Raw genomic sequence first — 20,927 nt, forward strand, 5'->3', positions numbered from 1 at the left:
TTTTAGTGTCGGCGTGCGCACAGCCAAAACTCTCACCCAGTACTGAACGAGTCAGCGAGAAACGGGAGACATTCTTTTCCGCAGGTAGAAACGGACAAAGAGCACGGAGAAGGCCAGGAAGCCGCCGTGCAGATGTCGTCCACCGTCATCCCACCTTGCAACGCCAGAGAGGAGGAGACGCCTCTTGTGGAGTGCACCCTGATGCTGTCCGGGGGGGGACTCACCGGCTGACATATAGGCCTATGAAATAGCCTTGCACAGCCAGTCAGCTGCGCTGACGGATGAAGTCCCTTGGACTGCTCCCTGTAGCGCACAACAAGCGCTGTGAATGGCACCAGGCGCCTGTGCCGGCCACGTAACAGGACAGTACACGCACTGGGCAGAGGAGGTGGGACGTAGCGTCGTCCTCAGACCCATGGGGGGAGGAAAGAAGTCCGAGAGAATAATCACCCACAACCGAAAGGAGCTGGTGAGCTTCTAGGCATGAATGTAGGATTGGGGTGCAGGACAGCCGAGCTGCCGTCACCCTATGTCCTGAGACATGACGGAGCCACAGAGAGGGCAGCCAGATTGCTGACCCTCTTGGCCGATGTCAGAGCCACAAGTAAGGCGACCTTGGCCTAAAGAAACCTCAGGTCCGCCATCTCTAAAGGCTCAAAAGGGGCATGGGTTAGTGCGCGTAAGACCAGCGCCAAATCCCATGCATGTTGAAGTGTCCACAGGCAAGATTCTGAACCTATGTGTATGGATGTGTGTGAATGTTAGTTTCTGTTTGAGCACTTAGGCTCAGTGTATGAATGTGTGTATGAATGGTGAATGCAGATATAGTGTAAAAAGCGCTTTGAGTGGTTGAAAAGACTAGAAAGGCACCATACAAATACAGAGCATTTATATTCACCAGGGTGAGCGAACACCGTCCTCTCACCAAAACCCTCGTGACAGGACGAGATGGCGGCAGCGTAGGTTTTAACCGTACTGAACGCCAGACGCCCTGACATTGGACAGGCCACCAGTTCCAACAACTGTGGAACGGCGACCACTTGGAGGAGTAAGAGGACTGAGTAGAGGCGGCTCTCGACCCCTGGATGGTGCAAACCACTGTGGTGTCCGAACAATAATGCTGCGATGATGTGTTGAGAAGAAATCCGCTTGACACTGTTCTTGATCATAAAAGTTTATTACATCAAGGAATTCAGCATCAATTACAAGCTCTGCAGCAGCTTGGAGAGTGACCCAGCCTGATGGCCACTCTGTCTCTCTGAACATCAAACACAGCTTATATAGGACATGGTACTCCAGTCCAATTAATAAGAGACATCTTTATCAGTCAATGCAGAGATATGGTTTAGCCAATACATGTGAAAACCTCAGGAAATGAAACAAATCAAAACAATGTCCGAATTCAGGCTAGTCAACCCATCGGACCCTCCAACGGACCATTCCCTGCCTAGACCCTATATCCCTAAGCATCAAGAAAAAGAAAAACCTGAGGTCCCCATATATTAACTCCATAACTGAAAGTCTTTACACAGTTAACACAAAAAGAATATGATTGTTAATTAAGTATTATTCATTCACATATGTATTCATATCTATATCAAAGCAGACATAGGAAGGTATTCCACTGCAGCTCCCCAGCAGTGTCGACTTCCAGTGTAGTGTCGATGCAATCCAGATGTTTCCACACCGTCCTTGTCCAGAGTCCATTCATATTGTCCTTGTTTGAGTATTTGAATCCCCATCTGAACATCCCCATATACTCTGGAAGAAAAGAAAACACCAACCAGTATCTTGTTGCAAAATAACACATGAAAATTAAAACCTCAATGTATGAAAATACAAAGTAACATTAAAATGGATATCTTTCCATCATTACTTCATCTGGTTCCCCTTCATCATCTCCATCTAAATCAGCCATAGTTAACAAAGGCATCTGAGTGTTCTCCCCAGGCATTACCACTCCAGCCCATCTCAATATCATAGCTTTCGCAAAAGTCAATAGCATCGTACAAAAACAAAACATCAAACACAGCGCTACCAAAATCTGAACCAACACTGCTCCCACTGGTCCTAACTGATTTTGTAACCAAGTATTTGCTGACCATCCAGCTCCCTCAGATTGACCAAACGCATCCCTTATACTCTTTAATGCATCTATAACACTAGTGATATTATCAGAACTATCGGGGATCAAAGTATAACAACCGTCTCCCGTCAAGTTCATAGCAACACACAAACCACCTTGTTTGGCTGAAATATAGTCGAGAGCCATGTCATATTTCAACAACGTCAGTCTGTGACTTCTTTGAGTATTTGACCGAAGATTAAACCCTCGTATAGTTTCATTTGCAAATCCCCATTAATTTTTTCACAAATCCCTTGACTTTGTGGGTGATAAACTGCTCCAAGATGTTCCCAATAATTCCCAATTTTTGCAAAATCAATTTCACTGTTTTATCCACAAATTCCTTCCCATTATCTGACGATATTCGATCTGGAAGTCGCCACCTGCTTATGACCTCTCTACACAAATACTTGGCAACCGATTGAGCGTCTTTCCGCTTGGTTGGACAGGCCTCTGGCCATCGTGAGAATCTATCCACAACCACTAGCATGTATCTTTTCCCTTCAACTGGTTTTATCATATCGACAAAGTCAACAACTAACTCGCGCATAGGACCTCTTGGGGTGGGAATGTAACCAGGAGGAACAGTCACACCCCTGCGGACATTATTTTTCAGACAGATTGTACACCTGCCTACGACATAATCAATCTGTTCAAGCAAATATGGTGCCCAAAAACCATACTCCTTTGTGATTTTTCTCCTAACCTCCCCCCTGGCAACATGAGCTAACCCATGTGCTTCCTGAATCATCAGACCTAACAGGTCCAGAGGTGCTACTATCAGTCCCTCGTGATTTCTCCAAAGACCCGTAGAATCCTTAACAGCACCTCGGTCTAGCCATAACTGTTTATCAATCATAGAAGCAGCTTCCTGCATCAAAATCACATCCTTAAGCGTAATTTTGTCTTCCAAGTCCACCCCATGAGTGACCAGAAAAACCTTGCTCAATTTGTCAGCTCCTGTGACAGCTTTTGCAGCTTCATCAGCAGCTTTGTTCCCTTGTGTCACTCTTGACACATCTGTTTTATGAGCTGCACACTTAGCTATCGCTATCTCTTTAGGCCTCATCATAGCATGCAACAGTTTTATTATTTGTGCGTGATGTTGTATCTTCAAAACACCTGCTTTCAAAAGTCCTTCAATTTGTGGTTCGATTCCTTGAATTGCTTCATCCTTCAATGGATACTGATACTTCCAAGGAGGTCTAGCTCCTGGTCGAAGTTCAACTTTCACTGGTTGGGCTGACTTCACAAGTCCAATATCGGTACTGTGTTGAGACCACAAACATTCTGGAACTTGTCGCAACATCTCTTCTTTCATAGAATCTGAATCCATCTTGGCACTACAAATAGATTCATGTGTCATCTGTACAGCTTGTGGCTGTCCTTGTCCTTTAGCTGAAATCATGATTTTGACGAATCGCTGATCTGTACTCCTCCAAATTGCCAAATTCTCTTTCATCGGTACAAAAACAGCTTCCTCTGCTTCTGTCATCATTTCCCCTATGTGTATCTGCTCATAGTCTTCTGAAACCAACAAAGTCACATGTGGCACACTCTTCTCAATTTTAAATTCATTCTCCAGATAATCATCAGTGTTTACCTTCATAGCTGCTCCTTGTGGTCCCAAAATTATGCTACATGAGCTTAGTTGAATTCCCTTTGGTTGATGAGCCAACCATTCCTCTGTGTTTGATTGGGCAGCATTCTTGAAGTACTTGAGCGTACAATGAAATGGATATTCCGGAAGTTTCGCATCTGGCATGTTCGCCAAAATAAATTTCTCCCATATCTTAGCCGGCTCTAAAAAATCTGCACTGAGATTTCCAATCCAAAATACTGCAGAGGACTCCATCTCTGTTGTCATCAATAATTGGTGGACCATTTCTTTTGGCACTTCTATCAGACAGCCATCTGGTGTACATTTTTTTGTGCAGTTCAATCTACACAAAGCATCTCTTCCCAATAGAGCAATAGGTGTATGTTCTGATACCAATATGGGTATTGTAGTTTTCTGATTTTTATAGCAGAGCTCAATTGGTTCCGTGAGAGGAATCAGCTGCTTCACTCCTCAAACCCGCTTGTCCGAATCAGTTGATTGGACATAGGAAGATGTGTAGCATCTTCAGGCCGAACACAGGTGAAAGCAGCTCCGCTATCCGCCATCACTTCCAATGGTCGGTTATTTACTTTCACCTCAATTGTTGGATCTCTTTCCGGCCCTGATGCTACCAGCTGACACCCCCCTTTCGGATTTTCTGGGCACCTCTAGAATCCTGGCTCTGGGCCCCTGTGAGGGTTCACCAGTCCTCCAAGCGACCTTGACTGGCCCCTGAATCCTCCTCTGAAATTTCCTCCTATTGCACTCACGGGCAAAGTGACCAACCTGTCCACAATTGTAACACACTTCTGGAGACTTCTGAAAGTATGGATTGAATCCTCCTCTTCTTGAGCTTCCTCGTCCTCTTCCTCTCCAATTCTGCATCTGTCCATAAACTGGCTGTGGATATGAAACAACTGGAACCACTAGTGGTGGTTGGGGCAATTGCGGTTGTTCCTGGTTTGACTGAAGCTGTGGTGGTGATTGTTGCTTTGGTAAACACTGATCCTGCATAACCAAAGCCTGTTTCTTCTCCTTCTTCTTATTTTCCACCAGTTGTATTTGATTGAGTTTTCTGAGAGTTACTTGGTCCTGTTCTTTCTGATCATGTTCCTTTTTCCTATATAGATCCACTTGATGGGCTATATGATCTGTATAGACTCCTATTGCCATGCTTCCAAGTCCAACCACCTCTGCCAGTTTGCTCCTTACTGGTGGGGGCAGCCCCATCTGTAGTTTAGCTCGCAAAATTGACCGCTCCATTTGACTCACCTCTGGATCATTTCCTGTAACATTTCTCCACACCTGATGAGCTCTCGACACATAGGCTCTCGGATTCTCTTCCTTTCCCAATGGATCAATCAAAATATTGTCAGGATGCACATTTGTTGGAAACGTGTCTTTCAGTGCTCTCCACAGTCGATTCCTACTTGCAGCGAACAACTCAGGATCATTTACAGCAGTCCCCACATATCGATTAAGTCCAGCTCCTATAGCAGTTTGTGTTCCTACCGTAATTTCTTCCAACTTTGAGATCCAAGGATGTGCTCCATCTTGAAGAATAGGCAACTTCTCAAGTATATCTGACATATCGGTATTCTGCAAAGGCTTATACTCCAGATTCTGTCCTCGGATTATCACTGGCAGCATCTTCTTACTTGTGCTCCCTTTTATTGGGCGTAATGCATACTTCTCCAATTTTTTGGGACCCTTTTTTCCTCAGTTTCTACCTCTGTATTGTCAGCTTCTCGAGATGTTCTTCCAATTCTCTTATTTCTTCTGGATAAGTCGACTTCTCCAAGCATGATATGCATCGATCCATGTCTTTTTCTTTTTCTTCAGTAGTCATTGTAGGATAAAATCCTCTTGAACATGAAGCACCTTTAATCTCCCACTCTTCATCACTGTCTCCATCTTCACTTTCATCAGAGATCTGATCTCCTGTATCCTTCTTTTTCCAACTTTCATCACCCCTTCTTTCCGCTCTGGCCAGCCTCCATCTGATCACAGGATCATATCCACCCATGATCTCTTCTAACTCACTCTGTTCATCATCATCTTCCATTCTCCTAAGCCTCGCTCTACCCTTAGTTTCCAAACGTGTCATTTTCTTCTTACTTTTGGAGCTTGGATTCATCTTTATAGTTGTTTCAGCTTGTCCTCTCTCTATGATTCGTTCCTCTTCATCTCTGATGCAATAATCACCCTCCTGAATGATAACTGGAAGCTGAGGATAGACATCCTTAAACTCCGCTTCCTCCTCGTAAGGTGGAGGTCTTTTTGCTGAATCCGTATGTGAGAAGGGTGTGTTGACTTCTGCCATTAGTTTTATCTTTGCCTCTTTTGACATTTTCTCTACACCTCTGTCCCTTTTATCTTGTGTATCTTTCATCAGTTTTTGACCTTCATGTTCAAACAACTTAAGAACACCCAGCTCTCCGTCTCTTTTCTTTACGTCGTTCCCCTTTTTTCCCCTTATTTTGATCCGACTTATATGTGGATACAAGTACTTGCATTATTTTAAGTACACCTGGGTTAAGAGTCCCTTCCACAGGCCATGGTTGTTCAATATCAGATAAGGATTATTTTTGTACTACATCAACCGGAGTAGTTACTTTCAATGTTTTAATGTCCTTTTTCTGCATAGTGACAACTCTTTTATATTTCTTTATTGTAAATTATTTTTATTATTACTTATTTGTTTATTTTTCTTTTAATTCTACCTAATTGTTGATAGGTGGCAATCTTACCACATCCGCTAATGAAAAATCAAGGGAATTTGTCAACTCCAGAGCAATCACAAAAATCTTGTTATCCAGCAATCACACAGCGCCAACTACTACCTAATAAGCACCCACTCACCTTAGTTTTATCCCAAAATCTCAATACCGGAATTCCAACACGACTTGAATTCAAACGACCCCTGCACAAAAAACTCCAATATGTAATATTCAAATACAGTAACTGATCAGTCCGTTGCCAAGTCTCCCCTTAGATAGTCATAACATGAAATATGTCAGGCATACACAAATAGATTCTCTTTGTTACAAATGTGTCTATAATATCCTGAAAGGAAACAAACTAAATGTGTATCAGCCATAATAATTATAAATAAGTATAGACACATATGCACAGGTGTTTGTAAAGAGTTTGTGGATTGCACAATACTGGCCAGACTGGATACGGGGCTGCTTTGCTGTGGCGCGCTGGACGGCACCCTCTCTCTCCTTCTCTCTCTCTCTCTCTCCTTCTTGTCTCTCAGACCACAGGAGAACAAAAACCAAAAAAAGGCAAACAACAATTTAGTCCTTTTATGTACTCACAAGGTTATTTCCCCCCAAAATAAGAGTGTTAACTCTCTGAGCAATCCTGATTTATTTTCCCTAACTTTTTAACATATCTACGTTCACATGCAAGCTAAGGAATTTCGGTGTCATTTACACTGGGGATGCTGGGGACACTACTCTTCACTCCTATTTAAAGCTTACTCTGTTAAAAACGTTCTGAAATATAGCTTGTGGTTCAATACCAATGAAAATGCCTTCAGAAAAATGTATTTGCACCTAAAAAAAAAAACCCCAAATAGGAAATGCAAGTAAAATATGGAAAAAACAAATGTGCACTTCCCAAAAAAACTAACTTAGACTAAGAAAAACCCCAACTGCTGCTTATGAAATGACCCAAACCATACAGCAGCATTAATCAATAACTTTAACAAGTTTCATAACACAGTTTTCCCCTTGATCAAATTCCCTTCTCTATTTCTTTATTCCTATATATATATTTTCTTCCTTCTTTATTTATGTATTCTTTTATTCATATATATGTTTTCTTTAATCCTAGCCTTATCATCCTCTGCATAGTCTCTCATACACACACTAGGCTTCTCTTATTCCTCACACACACAACCGAGACACAGCAGGGGCAGCTCTCCACACACACACACATACACATGGTAGCTATCCAGTCAACAAGAATGCATTCCTTCACACCGTTTATAAAGCATGCTTCCGCCGCACCTTTTTCCTTTATTATTTTCCTTCCTAAATTTGTGCTACCTCGAGTTTGCAGATATTCAATGAGAGGCCACTTCGGACATAGTTCGTCAACACATGTATCAAGAGGTAACTTACAATTAAATTTTTCTTCTACAAGCTCCCAGTTCCTTTGAACGGACCCGAAAATTCACCTAGTTCCTTTCCAGGATTTGCGGCCCACCTAAGATCGCCTTTCAAGGGCTTTTTGTCCAGATCTGCGGCGTTATATTTTCTTCCTTATCCTTATTCATTTGTATTCAAGCCGAATGACCCTGGCCAGGGTTACACTCTCTCTCTTTTTCCCTTAATCCAATTTACCTATTCCTGAAAGCCTAGTTTCACGCGACAGTAGTTTCCATTCCACATGACTTACGGTTATAAGAATCTGAGGGCCCATATTCTTAATTTTTGCAAAGTTATGAAAGCTCACTTCCCGTTACTCCTAGGCTATTCCTTTTTCTTCCTTTTATATCTATCTATCTGTCTTCATTACATTCACACACACTCGGTTTGTTTTTTTTGCGTTATCCACCACGCACACAAAATTTAGAACGGAGTCTTCTCACACATCCACCCGCAAGCATTCACACGGGATCGAACCGGTATACCCTTTAACGCACACACAGACACACGAACTGACCAGCGGCCACAGTTTATGAGAAAACTCACCATATATGCTAGCTTCTGGAGCGGGAGTCAACTCGACGGTGTCCTGTGATGGAACGATGAATTCAGGCACAACACGGTCCCTTCGTGGTCGCCAATTTCTGTGGTGTCCAAACAATAATGCTGCGATGATGTGTTGAGAAGAAATCCGCTTGACACTGTTCTTGATCATAAAAGTTTATTACATCAAGGAATTCAGCATCAATTACAAGCTCTGCAGCAGCTTGGAGAGTGACCCAGCCCGATGGCCACTCTGTCTCTGTACATCAAACACAGCTTATATAGGACATGTTTAGGTATCTGCTAAATACCATATAAGGGTCTGAGTCTGCAAACTAAGGCTCCAATCCATATAAGAGCAAAGTTCTATAGGATAAGTGTAGACATCTTGTTGGACACCAGATAAGGGTCTGAGCCTCCACATAACCACTGACTTCTGCTCTCCCCTTAAAGGTCACTAATCCTCTATCCAGCTGCTAGAGTGTTATTTTAAACTGTTATGCGTCAAATGCACATATGTTATATACCACACCACCTCACGGGAGAGACCTTGACCACCCACAGCGTAATAACTATTACTATTTAATTACACTTGTTCATATTTTACCATGTCATTCCTGTGTAATAATAGTTAATGAAGGTTTTTATCAACAATACTCAATATAGGCCCAGCCAACATTGTCAACAGTGTTGATCCCTGTCGACCGTGTTACACTTGATGGGTAACACAGTTGACAAGTAACACAGTTGACATTTCTTCCATTTTAGGACCTTGTGCTAACTGTAGACCTTGAACATTACCTTGATGAACTTGTGTTTTTATACATTTTCTCTACATTTTTGTAAATATAAAATCTAAAGTAAGTACACAAGACCATGTTGATGACATGGTTGATGAGCAATTCATCTACTCTGTGTAGACCATAATAATTAAATTAAAAAATTAAAGATTAAAAATTGAAGAGGAGGAGTAGAAACTTACCACACTGTATTTAAAATTCCCGCCACTGAAGGACGTGACATCACATGATGTTGGATATGTGACTTTGGAACCAACCATTGCTGATTTATGGGGAGTTGACAAAGATTTCTCAGACACAAAGTTAATAATTTAATAGATATAAATGAGTCAATTCGTTTTTAAAATACATTTTCCTTGTTTTAATGATTTTTAACAAATAATGATGAAAATAATATACAGAAACATGTATTTTATTGTTAATCTGAAAGGCAGAACTTGACTTTCAGCATATCGGACAGCACAAAAACAGCAATTTCCAGTACAGCATATGCATTTTCTCCAAATTAACTTATAGATCTGGTTTACTTTTCTGCATGAAATAAAGAGAAATGTGCCCAAATATAAAAGTGATCTTTGCTTGAAGTGAATAATCAGTAAAAACGATAAATACAACCCATGGACTTGAAATGTACCCCTAATTATATAATCACCCATTAGCTAACAAATATATTAATCCACATGCTAGCATTAGCTAATACACACCAGAGCTATACACCAAGGAAAATATTTTCAAACCCAGAGTGAACTCAAATTTAGTTAGCAAGACAACACAATTGTGTAAGTTAACAATAATAAACTTACCAAGAAAGACGATTGTTGCTGGCAGTCTCAGCGTCTGTCCTCTCCTGCTTGTAACTTGCCAGGCTCACTTCTTTAGCTATTTTCACATTTAACTTCTGCAGAGAGCTGACTGGATATTCTTTTCTGTGTTCTTTTCTTGTTATGTCTGTTTCCACCTTCGCCAAGTCCGAGTCGTAAAAGTAAAACAAAGGAAACAAAATTATTTCTGGCCAAAACTAGCTTCCCTCTCAACGACAGTAAACACGTTAACTTTCGTGAAGCGGACGTTCACGCTGTGTGATTGGGTTGTCGATTTGAAAACCTTGATTCTGATTGGTCAAATTGAATGCACTGTGCTAGCAGGCTGGGTGGGAGGGCACACTTTTTCCCTGTGTACACATGTTTATGTATATAAAAGTATATTTACATTATGATTTAAAGTATGCTTATTTCTATATGATGTTTGTTAATAACGTGTGCTGCTTCCTTCTAGGCCAGGTTAACCTTATGAAAGAGGTCTCTGATCTCAACTAGCTATTTACCTGCAATTAAATGACAGAAAAGAAATGGGGAAAAAAAATACTATGCTTTTGAAAAATACATTTTAATGTTAAAAAATATGTTTTAAAAATCATACTTCTAGAAATCAGGCTGAAACATGTGGCAATTATATAAATAATTAGAATATTTTGCAGTAGCCTACACAATGAAGAATGTTTGGCATAAATATATTTTTAACACACTAAAAGTGTAATTGTTTAACAATGTACTGCCACAAAGTACATCTAAATAGTATTTTTTAAGAGTTAAATATATTTTTAATAATGAGACTAAAATGTTCTAAAAAATATACTTTTATTTAAGCATATTTATTAAATTTAAGTATATATTTATTACCAATTTATTCAAAGTATACTTTTGAGAAGTATGTTAAAGCTCAGGAGAATATATCTTTAATATACTTGTAGTAAGCATGTTAGGAGTATGACTGTACTATAAGCATACTATATGAATTTCTAGTATATTTTCAGTGCCTTTAAGAGCACTTCTTTTTGACCTGGGTTCTCCCAGTTTTCTTCTGTCTGAACTCTTCAGCTTCTGCCCACGTCTCTCCGTCTCTGTCGCAGAGTGAACGGCATTTCTCTCGGTGCTCCAGTGGCGAGTCAGACTATTTTTTTGAACGATGCGCGGCGCGGGGAGGGGGGTTACACACTGCTCATAAAACATTTTTCTCATTGCAGCAGGCTTATGTGTTTTTAGAGGCAAATGCGAGAGCCCATTATGGACGGAGATAATGAGCAGACTGCAGTGCACACAGAGAAGAGATGTCACACACGCTTAGCCTACTGTTTTATTAAATCGTACACTTTTTGTGGTTATGTAATCGCACATGACGACATTGCGATTAGATTAATTGTGCAGCCCTAGACCTGGTTATGTTGAACTTGCTTGGTAGTACAGACCTCACGGTAAGAGATGGTTCTCCAGGGTTCCTTCTACAGTAGGACCTCAGATACAGCCAGCTGTATATGCTGATATACTGATTTTTTTTTTTACTGAAGTTTCTCCACCTACCTTCAGTGGAGTGCACCATGCAGGTTTTGAGATTTCTGCCTCCACCACAGCACAGTTCTTTTCCAGAAGCAGTGTTCCTAGTTCCTGAGTCATCCCCAGAACACACTGTGAACAGTTTCCACTGGAAACGCTTTTTATACATTAAATATTTCCTCTGAAAATTGTTGATACCATCAGAGGTAGTTCAGGTGACTTGACTCTTTCACACATTATTCAGACTCCATACATCATCCACTGCTAAACAAACTATATATCATTTACCGTCATGCTCTCACATGTGGAATGGGTTCCATTAGCAGATTCTGCATTATATCATATATCACTTCATCTTTGGGATCCTGCATGATGGCCTCCTTCCTCCCTCATCTCTGCTCGCACAATGTTCTCCATAACTGATTTTTGTACAAACTTGCAACTAGCATTTTAAGGCACTTTTATGAAATGCAGTTGGTTAGTAATAAAAAACACCTTCAACTGTGGTGCACGCATGTAAAACGTGTCATGGGAAATGTGAAACATGAGCAATTCCTCCCACCAGACATGATCATACATACCTTTTTTATATGTATGATCCTATCTCATCATCGTTGTCGTCTTCGTTCTCTGTGTAACTGTTCCCTTCTCCTCCCAGACATCAGCCAACAGGAAGCAGGTGGAGAACATGGCCAAGAAGAAGCTTGACAACCTGATGAAGGAGTCCAAGATCCGAGACAGAGAAGACCCAGATAGCTTTACCATCGCGGGTCTCCCTCCTGCTGGGAAGCCCACAGCCAAAGCTGGTTCTAAGGTAAACACAGACGGGGGGTCCTGACCTGAGGGCCAACATGCTGTTCTTCATTACACACTCTTCAGGTGTGTTACTTTTACACACCAAACCAACCTGGACCTCCTCCTTTTACAATTTCCGGTCTGACTTCTCACTTCCATTAAACATTTACACTCGTACCACAAGCGATTTACACAGATTTTATTTAGTTTTAGAATTTTATTAATATAGGGACATGTTTCAATTATGTTATTTGGTTTTGTGAAGTCTGAATACACTCACTCACTCACTCACTCACTCTCAGCTGTACTTGTGAGTTTGTGCACCACTGGGGGAAAAGAGTGGAGTTTGTGGTCCTAGACTTCCACTGACTCCCACTGAATGTGGCCCCTAACTTCTCTTTACATCTCTCCCACTCTTTGTGCTCAGCCTATTCTCATGGAAATACACTCACTTAAAGGATTATTAGGAACACCTGTTCAATTTCTCATTAATGCAATTATCTAATCAACCAATCACATGGCAGTTGCTTCAATGCATTTAGGGGTGTGGTCCTGGTCAAGACAATCTCCTGAACTCCAAACTGAATGTCAAAATGGGAAAGAAAGGTGATTTAAGCAATTTTGAGCGTGGCATGGTTGTTGGTGCCAGACGGGCCGGTCTGAGTATTTCACAATCTGCTCAGTTACTGGGATTTTCACGCACAACCATTTCTAGAGTTTACAAAGAATGGTGTGAAAAGGGAAAAACATCCAGTATGCGGCAGTCCTGTGGGCGAAAATGCCTTGTTGATGCTAGAGGTCAGAGGAGAATGGGCCGACTGATTCAAGCTGATAGAAGAGCAACTTTGACTGAAATAACCTCTCGTTACAACCGAGGTATGCAGCAAAGCATTTGTGAAGCCACAACACGCACAACCTTGAGGCGGATGGGCTACAACAGCAGAAGACCCCACCGGGTACCACTCATCTCCACTACAAATAGGAAAAAGAGGCTACAATTTGCAAGAGCTCACCAAAATTGGACAGTTGAAGACTGGAAATGTTGCCTGGTCTGATGAGTCTCGATTTCTATTGAGACATTCAGATGGTAGAGTCAGAATTTGGCGTAAACAGAATGAGAATATGGATCCATCATGCCTTGTTACCACTGTGCAGGCTGGTGGTGGTGGTGTAATGGTGTGGGGGATGTTTTCTTGGCACACTTTAGGCCCAATAGTGCCAATTGGGCATGGTTTAAATGCCACGGCCTACCTGAGCATTGTTTCTGACCATGTCCATCCCTTTATGGCCACCATGTACCCATCCTCTGATGGCTACTTCCAGCAGAATAACGCACCATGTCACAAAGCTCGAATCATTTCAAATTGGTTTCTTGAACATGACAATGAGTTCACTGTACTAAAATGGCCCCCACAGTCACCAGATCTCAACCCAATAGAGCATCTTTGGGATGTGGTGGAACGGGGGGGGGGGGGGGCTTCATGCCCTGGATGTGCATCCCACAAATCTCCATCAACTGCAAGATGCTATCCTATCAATATGGGCCAGCATTTCTAAAGAATGCTTTTAGCACCTTGTTGAATCAATGCCACGTGGAATTAAGGCAGTTCTGAAGGCGAAAGGGGGTCAAACACAGTATTAGTATGGTGTTCCTAATAATCCTTTTGGTGAGTGTAAGTCTTTCACATTAAAATAGAATCTATGCAGTTAGAGTCCTACAGCTTCTTTCTGCATCTTTCCACAACTTTAGGAGCCCTGCATATTTATTGTTTTTTTCTGTTATTGCCTCAGCTTATTGTCTGAAATTGTCTTTTTATTTATCTTTTATTAACGTTGAGTGGTGAAGCAAATAAACTGGAATCTTATTGGAGGTCAAAGAAAACGGCTACAGTTGTTTCTTTAAGAATAAGCAGTAAGAATTTAATTGTTTAAAGCATCCCAAACAAACCCCGAAAATAAAATAACAGTTCAGTCCAATAACTGACTGAAATGTGGCACAAATATAAGATGTCTGCGTGATTGGGTAGGTGAACATGCTAATTTTTCCCTCTGCTGTCAGGGTAAGAGTGAAGATGGGACGGACACTGCGGACGAGGCTAATCCCAGCAGCAACAAGCGAACCGGCCGCTCCTTCATGGGAAGCTTCTCTAAACGCAAGGTTGGCATTTTTATTTCTCTCTTTGCTTTGCTCTGTGTTTAAAGTCAATCTGTACATCTGACCAATCTTCCATTTTCTGTGATGAGAACAGAAAGACATAATGAGAGACCCCACCAGTATTCTTTAGTCCCTCACTTGTTAATAATTCTTTCTTCTGCAGAAAAAGACATCAAAGCTGAAGAAGACGTCGAGCCTGGAGGACACAGACACAGACCAAGAGAGTACAAGTAGTGCCTCCCGTGCCCCCTTGCACCACAACAAGTATGCTACACACACCTAACACCTCTTGTACAGTATTGTACACCGACACATCCGTTTATTGCCGCCATCTATAGACCAGATCCTAACATAGGAAAGTAAGATGTCATTAGCTTGGATATAAATTGACGTTCACAGCTACATTTCAGGATTAAAAACCAGCAAAAAACAAATTTCTGTTTAGTTGATCTGTAACATAAACTTTGGCTTAAATTCTGTCATGAAGTTGTGTGTGAATATAAAAGCACTGTCGCACTACTCTGTGTGTGCGTGTATACCATCACAGAAAGAAGAAGACCATGAAGTTATCGAGAGCTCTGTCTGATCTGGTCAAATACACGCGATCTGTGGGTCTCTATGACATCGAGGCACAAGGTGAGCAGATCTGTTCACTCTGTACAGGTGCATCTCAAAAAAACTTCGAATACAGTGGAAAAGTTCACTGTGAGCAGCAGATCCAGACTGAGATTAAAGGCTCAGGAAACCTTTGCAGCTGTTTTGAGTTAATCAGCTGATTAGAGCTCTTCTCAGGTCGACTTTTCTGTATTATAAATTATTTATTAAATTTATTCAAATTAAAATATATTGAGATACTGAAGTGTTCATTTCCATGAGCTGTATGCTGTAATCAATATTAAAACACAAAAGGCTTGAAATATTTCACTTTATGTAAAATAAATCTAGAATATAGAAAAGTTTCACATTTTGAATTAAAAAAACGGAAGAAAATTAACTTTTCCACGATATTCAAAGTTTTGACATGTGCCTGTACAATTGTTCTCTTCACTCACTCAAACAAATAGCCCTTGCTAACCTGATGCATAATAGAACTAACTGCATTAAAGAGAAAGTGTAATATCATGTATAATAAAATGGTTTGATGTTGAGGTTGGTTCTTTGATTATAAGCCCTTTAATACTGATAAAATATTATACATCAGGTTTTGAAGGTTAGCACCTTTTTTTTTTTTTTTTTTTTTTTTTTTTTTATAAAAAAACCCCTAAAAGTTTGTATTATTTATTTAAAAGGGACAATGCATATTAATGGACATCTTAGCTTTTCAGCAATGTAAATATGCCAGAGTTAGCCCAAAGGGTATTTTACATCTGTAGTCCCCCGTCAGGTCATCACAGTACAAGGTAACACAGCTAAACATTGAAATTGGATACGATACACACATTTAACACAATTTAAGAGACGCCACAATTTTCAACATCATATTATAAAAGACACCACAGTTTAGCAGACAGGGTTATGTAATTTAAGGTGCTGTTTATGCAGTAAAGTGCCATTCTATGAAATAATGTTCAATTTAATTATGTTAAAGAGCTATTTAGTGCAGGAGAGTGCTGCATCTAGTGCAGCAAACACACATACACAGTAAAGTGCTAATCTATGAAATGGAGTACATTTTAATTATGTTAAAGTGCTATTTAGTGCAGTAAAGTGCTAGATCTGGTATGGTCAACTCACACATACATAAACAATACAACAGTAAACAAACCCATACAATACAACAAAGTCCATTACTGGTCACACATTTGATGTGTCTTGAGCCATTGTTTGAGTTGGTTCTTAAAACTGGGGTAAGTCGGACATTCCCTCACGGCAGCCGGTAACTTATTCCAGATCTCTGACCCCTTAATTGACAATACAAATTGTCCAAATGTTGTACGTCTGTAAGGCACCATACAATCACCTCTCGTGGAGGCCCTGGTTACATTTCTGCCACCTCCCGTTGTTTTCAATTTAATGTACTTACTTAGTGGGGGTGGGGCAAGTCCATGAAGGATTTTTTTATATATATATAATTTTCAAAGCTCAGCAAGTTGTTTCTGCAGGATTAAGCAGTGATGAAAAGAAAATGATTTTCTATCGAAGATTTTTAAAGCTCGTTTGAAAAGTGACTCTATTGGTTTGAGTGTGGTGGCATTTATAAGTGACCAGTTTGTAAAGCCGTATTCAATATGCAAAAGGATCATGGAATGAAGAAACATTCTGGCTGCATTGCATGAGAGTGATGGTCTTATTTAACAGTTTTTGAAAGTCTTTTGATATGATTTTTAAAGGACAGTGTGGGATCCAGTAAAATGCCAAGGTATTTGAATTCGTTTTACAATCTCTAGTTCTTCTTCTTTCATGAATACATTTGAGTGTGTCCTTTTCAATCGGCCGTTTAGAAAACATCATACACACAGTTTTTTTTTTTAGGATTCAATCGACATGATTTTGTGAGCCATTCCTGTACACAGGTCAGTGCAGATGTAAGAGATTGGGAAGCTGATCAGTTTTGGCATGTGTAAAGCTTACTGCGTCGTCTGCATACATTAAAATATTGATGTTTTGGTATTATTACCTGGTGTTCGGTCAGACTCTTCGCCTTGTTTCAAATGCTGTTTCCATTTTAGCTTTGAACCGTTACTCGCTAATGGAAGTTTATAAGCCTGATCAATATAACAAAGTCGCCTTTGTGTTGTTGCTGGCAGCCAGCTGCAGCTGGCAGGTGTCGTCGCTCAGTGAGACCAAAGCCCACCAGGTGATGCAGCAGAAAGCTGCGGCCTTCATCCACTTCAACCAGCGGCAGCTGTCCCGCATCTACCCTTCCTCTTACCGCGTGGACTCCTCCAACTTCAACCCACAACCCTTCTGGAGCGCCGGCTGTCAGCTTGGTATGACCTTAACCTGTTAACTAATCCACGCTGCTGCCAATGCTTTTAGTAATTCTGCTAATTTGACAAGACGTAGGTCATTTTCTGTTGATCAGATGCAGCAGATTACTAACCCTTTTGCTCTCCCCACAGTAGCTGTTGGCACATAGAAGTAAACTCCACCCTGCTGACATTAATGAAGTGAACTGCTTTGATTTCAGTTGCATTGAACTACCAGTCAGAGGGCCGAGTCCTCCAGCTCAACAGAGCCAAATTCTACAGTAACGGCAACTGCGGCTACATCCTCAAGCCTGCCTGCATGTGTGAAGGTTAGCACATAATCACAAAATGATTAATACTCATCATTTTAGTTGGAAGTTATTAATTTTACATTTAACAAAGACCTCTGGAATATTTTCAGTTTGTAATTTCTGGCAGACATGACATCCAGTAGGTTTAGTATTCCTGTGTGAGAAAGTACAGTAGTGTGCTAATATATGGGGAGGATAACATTATCAATGTCACTGTTTTATTAATCATTATATATGTTATATTATTGATTTATTGAGCCATGTTGCCAGCAGATAGTTATCCTGTGCTTGTGATGGTTTGTCAGTTCTCAGCTGAAACATGAAACAGTGGTCAAAATGTATTTTATTGATCTTTTTTGTAAAGAGTTTATGCTGGCCTTTCTATAAATTTGACACAAACATTGGAAGGCTTGTATTATTGGTTGCCTTTCAAAAATAATTACAATATTGGCAATGGAAATTGTTATCATTCAGTTTAATTTAAAAAGTGATGGATCACAGATTAGCAGTGTACTTCCTTTCTTCTCATTGCAGGTGCCTTTAACCCCAACCTGGAGGACCCCCTGCCGGGTCAGATGAAGAAACAGCTGGTGCTGAAGATCATCAGCGGACAGCAGCTGCCTAAACCCAAAGACTCCATGCTTGGAGACAGAGGAGAGGTAGGACACACCCACATGTACAACTGCACTGTCTTTTTAAAGGGCAATTAATCAAACAATAAAATATATACAGTATGTGCAATAAATTAAATATACTTGGAGAAATATTGTAATAAATCAGGCTTTTTTAACTTGATGTTGTATAAGAAAGGAAGGAAGAAAGAAATTGTAAAGTTAAGAGGGTCCTTTATGCCCATGATTGTCTTTCGAAGTCATAGGTTCGGATCTGATCTTTGCTTTAGCTCAGACAAAGCCAATGTATTTTTAAGGAGGGTGAGGTCCTTTACTCATTCAAGAGTCTAGTCTGTCAGCCTTAGTACAGAAAGAAATGGAACAAAGCTCTCCAGGAAAATATAAATCTATTAATATTCAAGTAAGATTTCCAGGTCTTCCATTATTTTCACATTTTTCAGTGGCGTGTCTCCAGGAGTCCTATTTCTATCCATGTGTGGATTGGTGGTTATTCAGCCAGTTTCTGGTTGTTGCTTTTTTACTACTTTACCCCAGTGGGCAAGTTTCCCAAATACATAACACTAAAATTTAAGTCAAGCCCAGGGTGAATGATTAATAATCTACCAAGTAAGAAGAGATATTGGGAAATGACCAGCAGACCTCTTACCACACATTCTTCCGCATTTACCATGTTCAGGTTTTTTGCTTTGTAAAGAATCTTAAAATGTTTTTCCAAGTGAATTACTTCCACAGATCTGAGCTTGAGGTGGTACTCTGTGTCCTATGTATATCTAACCAGTCACCTTGAGTTCGTCTTATGTTCTTTTTCCTACATTAACATACTAAAAAAAGCACTTTCCATTTGTAAAAAAAAATAAATCCTGGAAATCAACATATTAGGCTTTTATGTGTCTTCAGCTAAATTGTGGTGTAAATCAGATTCTTCCACTGTTTAAAAAAACTGCCAAACCAAGAAGTAATGATTGTAATCATTGAAAGGTCGTGGAACATCAGTGTTTAGCATGAAGCAGTACCTTAATGCTGCGTAACGTCTTTGTGTCAGATCATCGATCCCTTCGTGGAGGTGGAGATCATTGGCCTGCCTGTGGACTGCTGCAAGGAGCAGACAAGAGTTGTCGATGATAACGGTGAGTTGAAGGAGAGTGAACTATTCAGGTTGTCTTCATTAACTTCATCTGCCTCTCACCATAAAAATACGCTGTATTGATTGAGAAGAGAAAATAAATCATTGGATTAATTTGTGGTGTGTATTAGATTTGTCAGATTTTACTGGCAAGTCTGCTTTAATCTAGATTTCACTGAAGCCTTGTGCGCTTGAAGGCTGCTTCCGTCACACCAGCATATTTCTGCACGACACATCTAATCCAGGTTTCTCATAAGAGTTTGATCTTGGCTGTAATCCAGTCAATGTGATTAAATTATCTTCCTAAAGTAAAGTTACAGTGGTGTGATACAGTGTTTGCCCCCTTTCTTGATTTCTTAGTTTTTTTCATTTTTGTCACACTGAAATGTTTCAGATCATCAAACAAATTTAAATATTGGACAAAGTTAACACAAGTAAATTTAACACGTGCAGTTTTTAAATTAAGGTTTTTATTATTAAGGGGGGGGAAAAAATCAAACCTACATGGCCCTGTGAAAAAGTGATTTCCTGCCCCTGTTAAAACATAAATCAACTGTGGTTTATCACATCTTTGGAAAGCTGAGTTCAATTTCTCTAGCCACACCCAGGCCTGATTACTGCCACACCTGTTCTCAATCAAGAAATCACTTAAATAGGACCTGCCTGACAAAGTGAAATAGACCAAAAGATCCTAAAAGGCTAGACATCATGAAATTCAGGAACAAATAAGAAATGGAGTAATTTAAATTTATCAGTCTGGAAAAGTTTATAAAGCCATTTCTAAAGCTTTGGGACTCCAGCAAACCACGGTGAGAGCCATTATCCACAAATGACATGGAATAGTGGTGAACCTTCCCAGGAGTGGCTGGCCTTCCAAAAGTACCCCAAGAGAAAAACTCATCCAAGAGGTCACATAAAACCATGGTTCCACCATTAGAAAGAGACTGGGCCAAAATGGCCTGCATGGCAGAGTTCCAAGACGAAAAACCACTGCTGAGGAAAAAGCACATAAAGGCTCTTCTCAGTTTTGCCCGAAAACAGCTTGATGATACCCCTAGACTTTTGGGAAAATACTCTGTGGTGGTGTGTCCCTGGTCAAAGTCCTGACCTGAATCCTATCGAGATGTTGTGGCATGACCTTAAAAAAGTTTGACTTTTTCACACAGGGCCATGTAGGTTTGGATTTTTCCCCCCTTAATAATAAAAACCTTAATCTAAAAACTGCATTTTGTGTTTACTTGTGTGACAAACATGCAAAAAAAATAAATCAGGAAGGGGGCAATCACTTTTTCGCACCACTGTATTTATGGACCTGGACTATTTTCAAGTGGCTAAAATGAATTTGACTGAGGCCAGAGGTTAAAATGTGTCCAGCTGTGCTGACTGTGACTGACAACAGCAGGTGTTCCAGTAAAGAGAGGGGGATTTAAAGGGATATAAACCA

At 40.4% G+C, this 20,927-nt stretch overlaps 1 protein-coding gene across 6 annotated transcripts in view; it reads left to right on the plus strand.

Moving 5' to 3' along the window:
* Positions 1–20,927, plus strand: part of plch2a (phospholipase C, eta 2a) — a 238,378-nt gene that overhangs the window by 199,747 nt on the left and 17,704 nt on the right. For all 6 annotated transcript variants that reach the window (XM_038723426.1, XM_038723427.1, XM_038723428.1 and 3 more), the window contains 8 exons: positions 12,217–12,372; positions 14,413–14,511; positions 14,672–14,772; positions 15,056–15,144; positions 17,256–17,438; positions 17,639–17,746; positions 18,263–18,387; positions 19,403–19,487. In XM_038723426.1, the coding sequence (XP_038579354.1) occupies positions 12,217–12,372; positions 14,413–14,511; positions 14,672–14,772; positions 15,056–15,144; positions 17,256–17,438; positions 17,639–17,746; positions 18,263–18,387; positions 19,403–19,487 (946 nt within the window). The remainder of the gene's footprint in view (positions 1–12,216; positions 12,373–14,412; positions 14,512–14,671; positions 14,773–15,055; positions 15,145–17,255; positions 17,439–17,638; positions 17,747–18,262; positions 18,388–19,402; positions 19,488–20,927) is intronic.

The sequence above is a fragment of the Micropterus salmoides genome, unplaced genomic scaffold (genome assembly GCF_014851395.1).
Source record: "Micropterus salmoides isolate LMB-PRFRI ecotype aquatic unplaced genomic scaffold, ASM1485139v1 Ms_hic_scaffold_16, whole genome shotgun sequence".
In the NCBI taxonomy this organism is placed as follows: domain Eukaryota; kingdom Metazoa; phylum Chordata; class Actinopteri; order Centrarchiformes; family Centrarchidae; genus Micropterus; species Micropterus salmoides.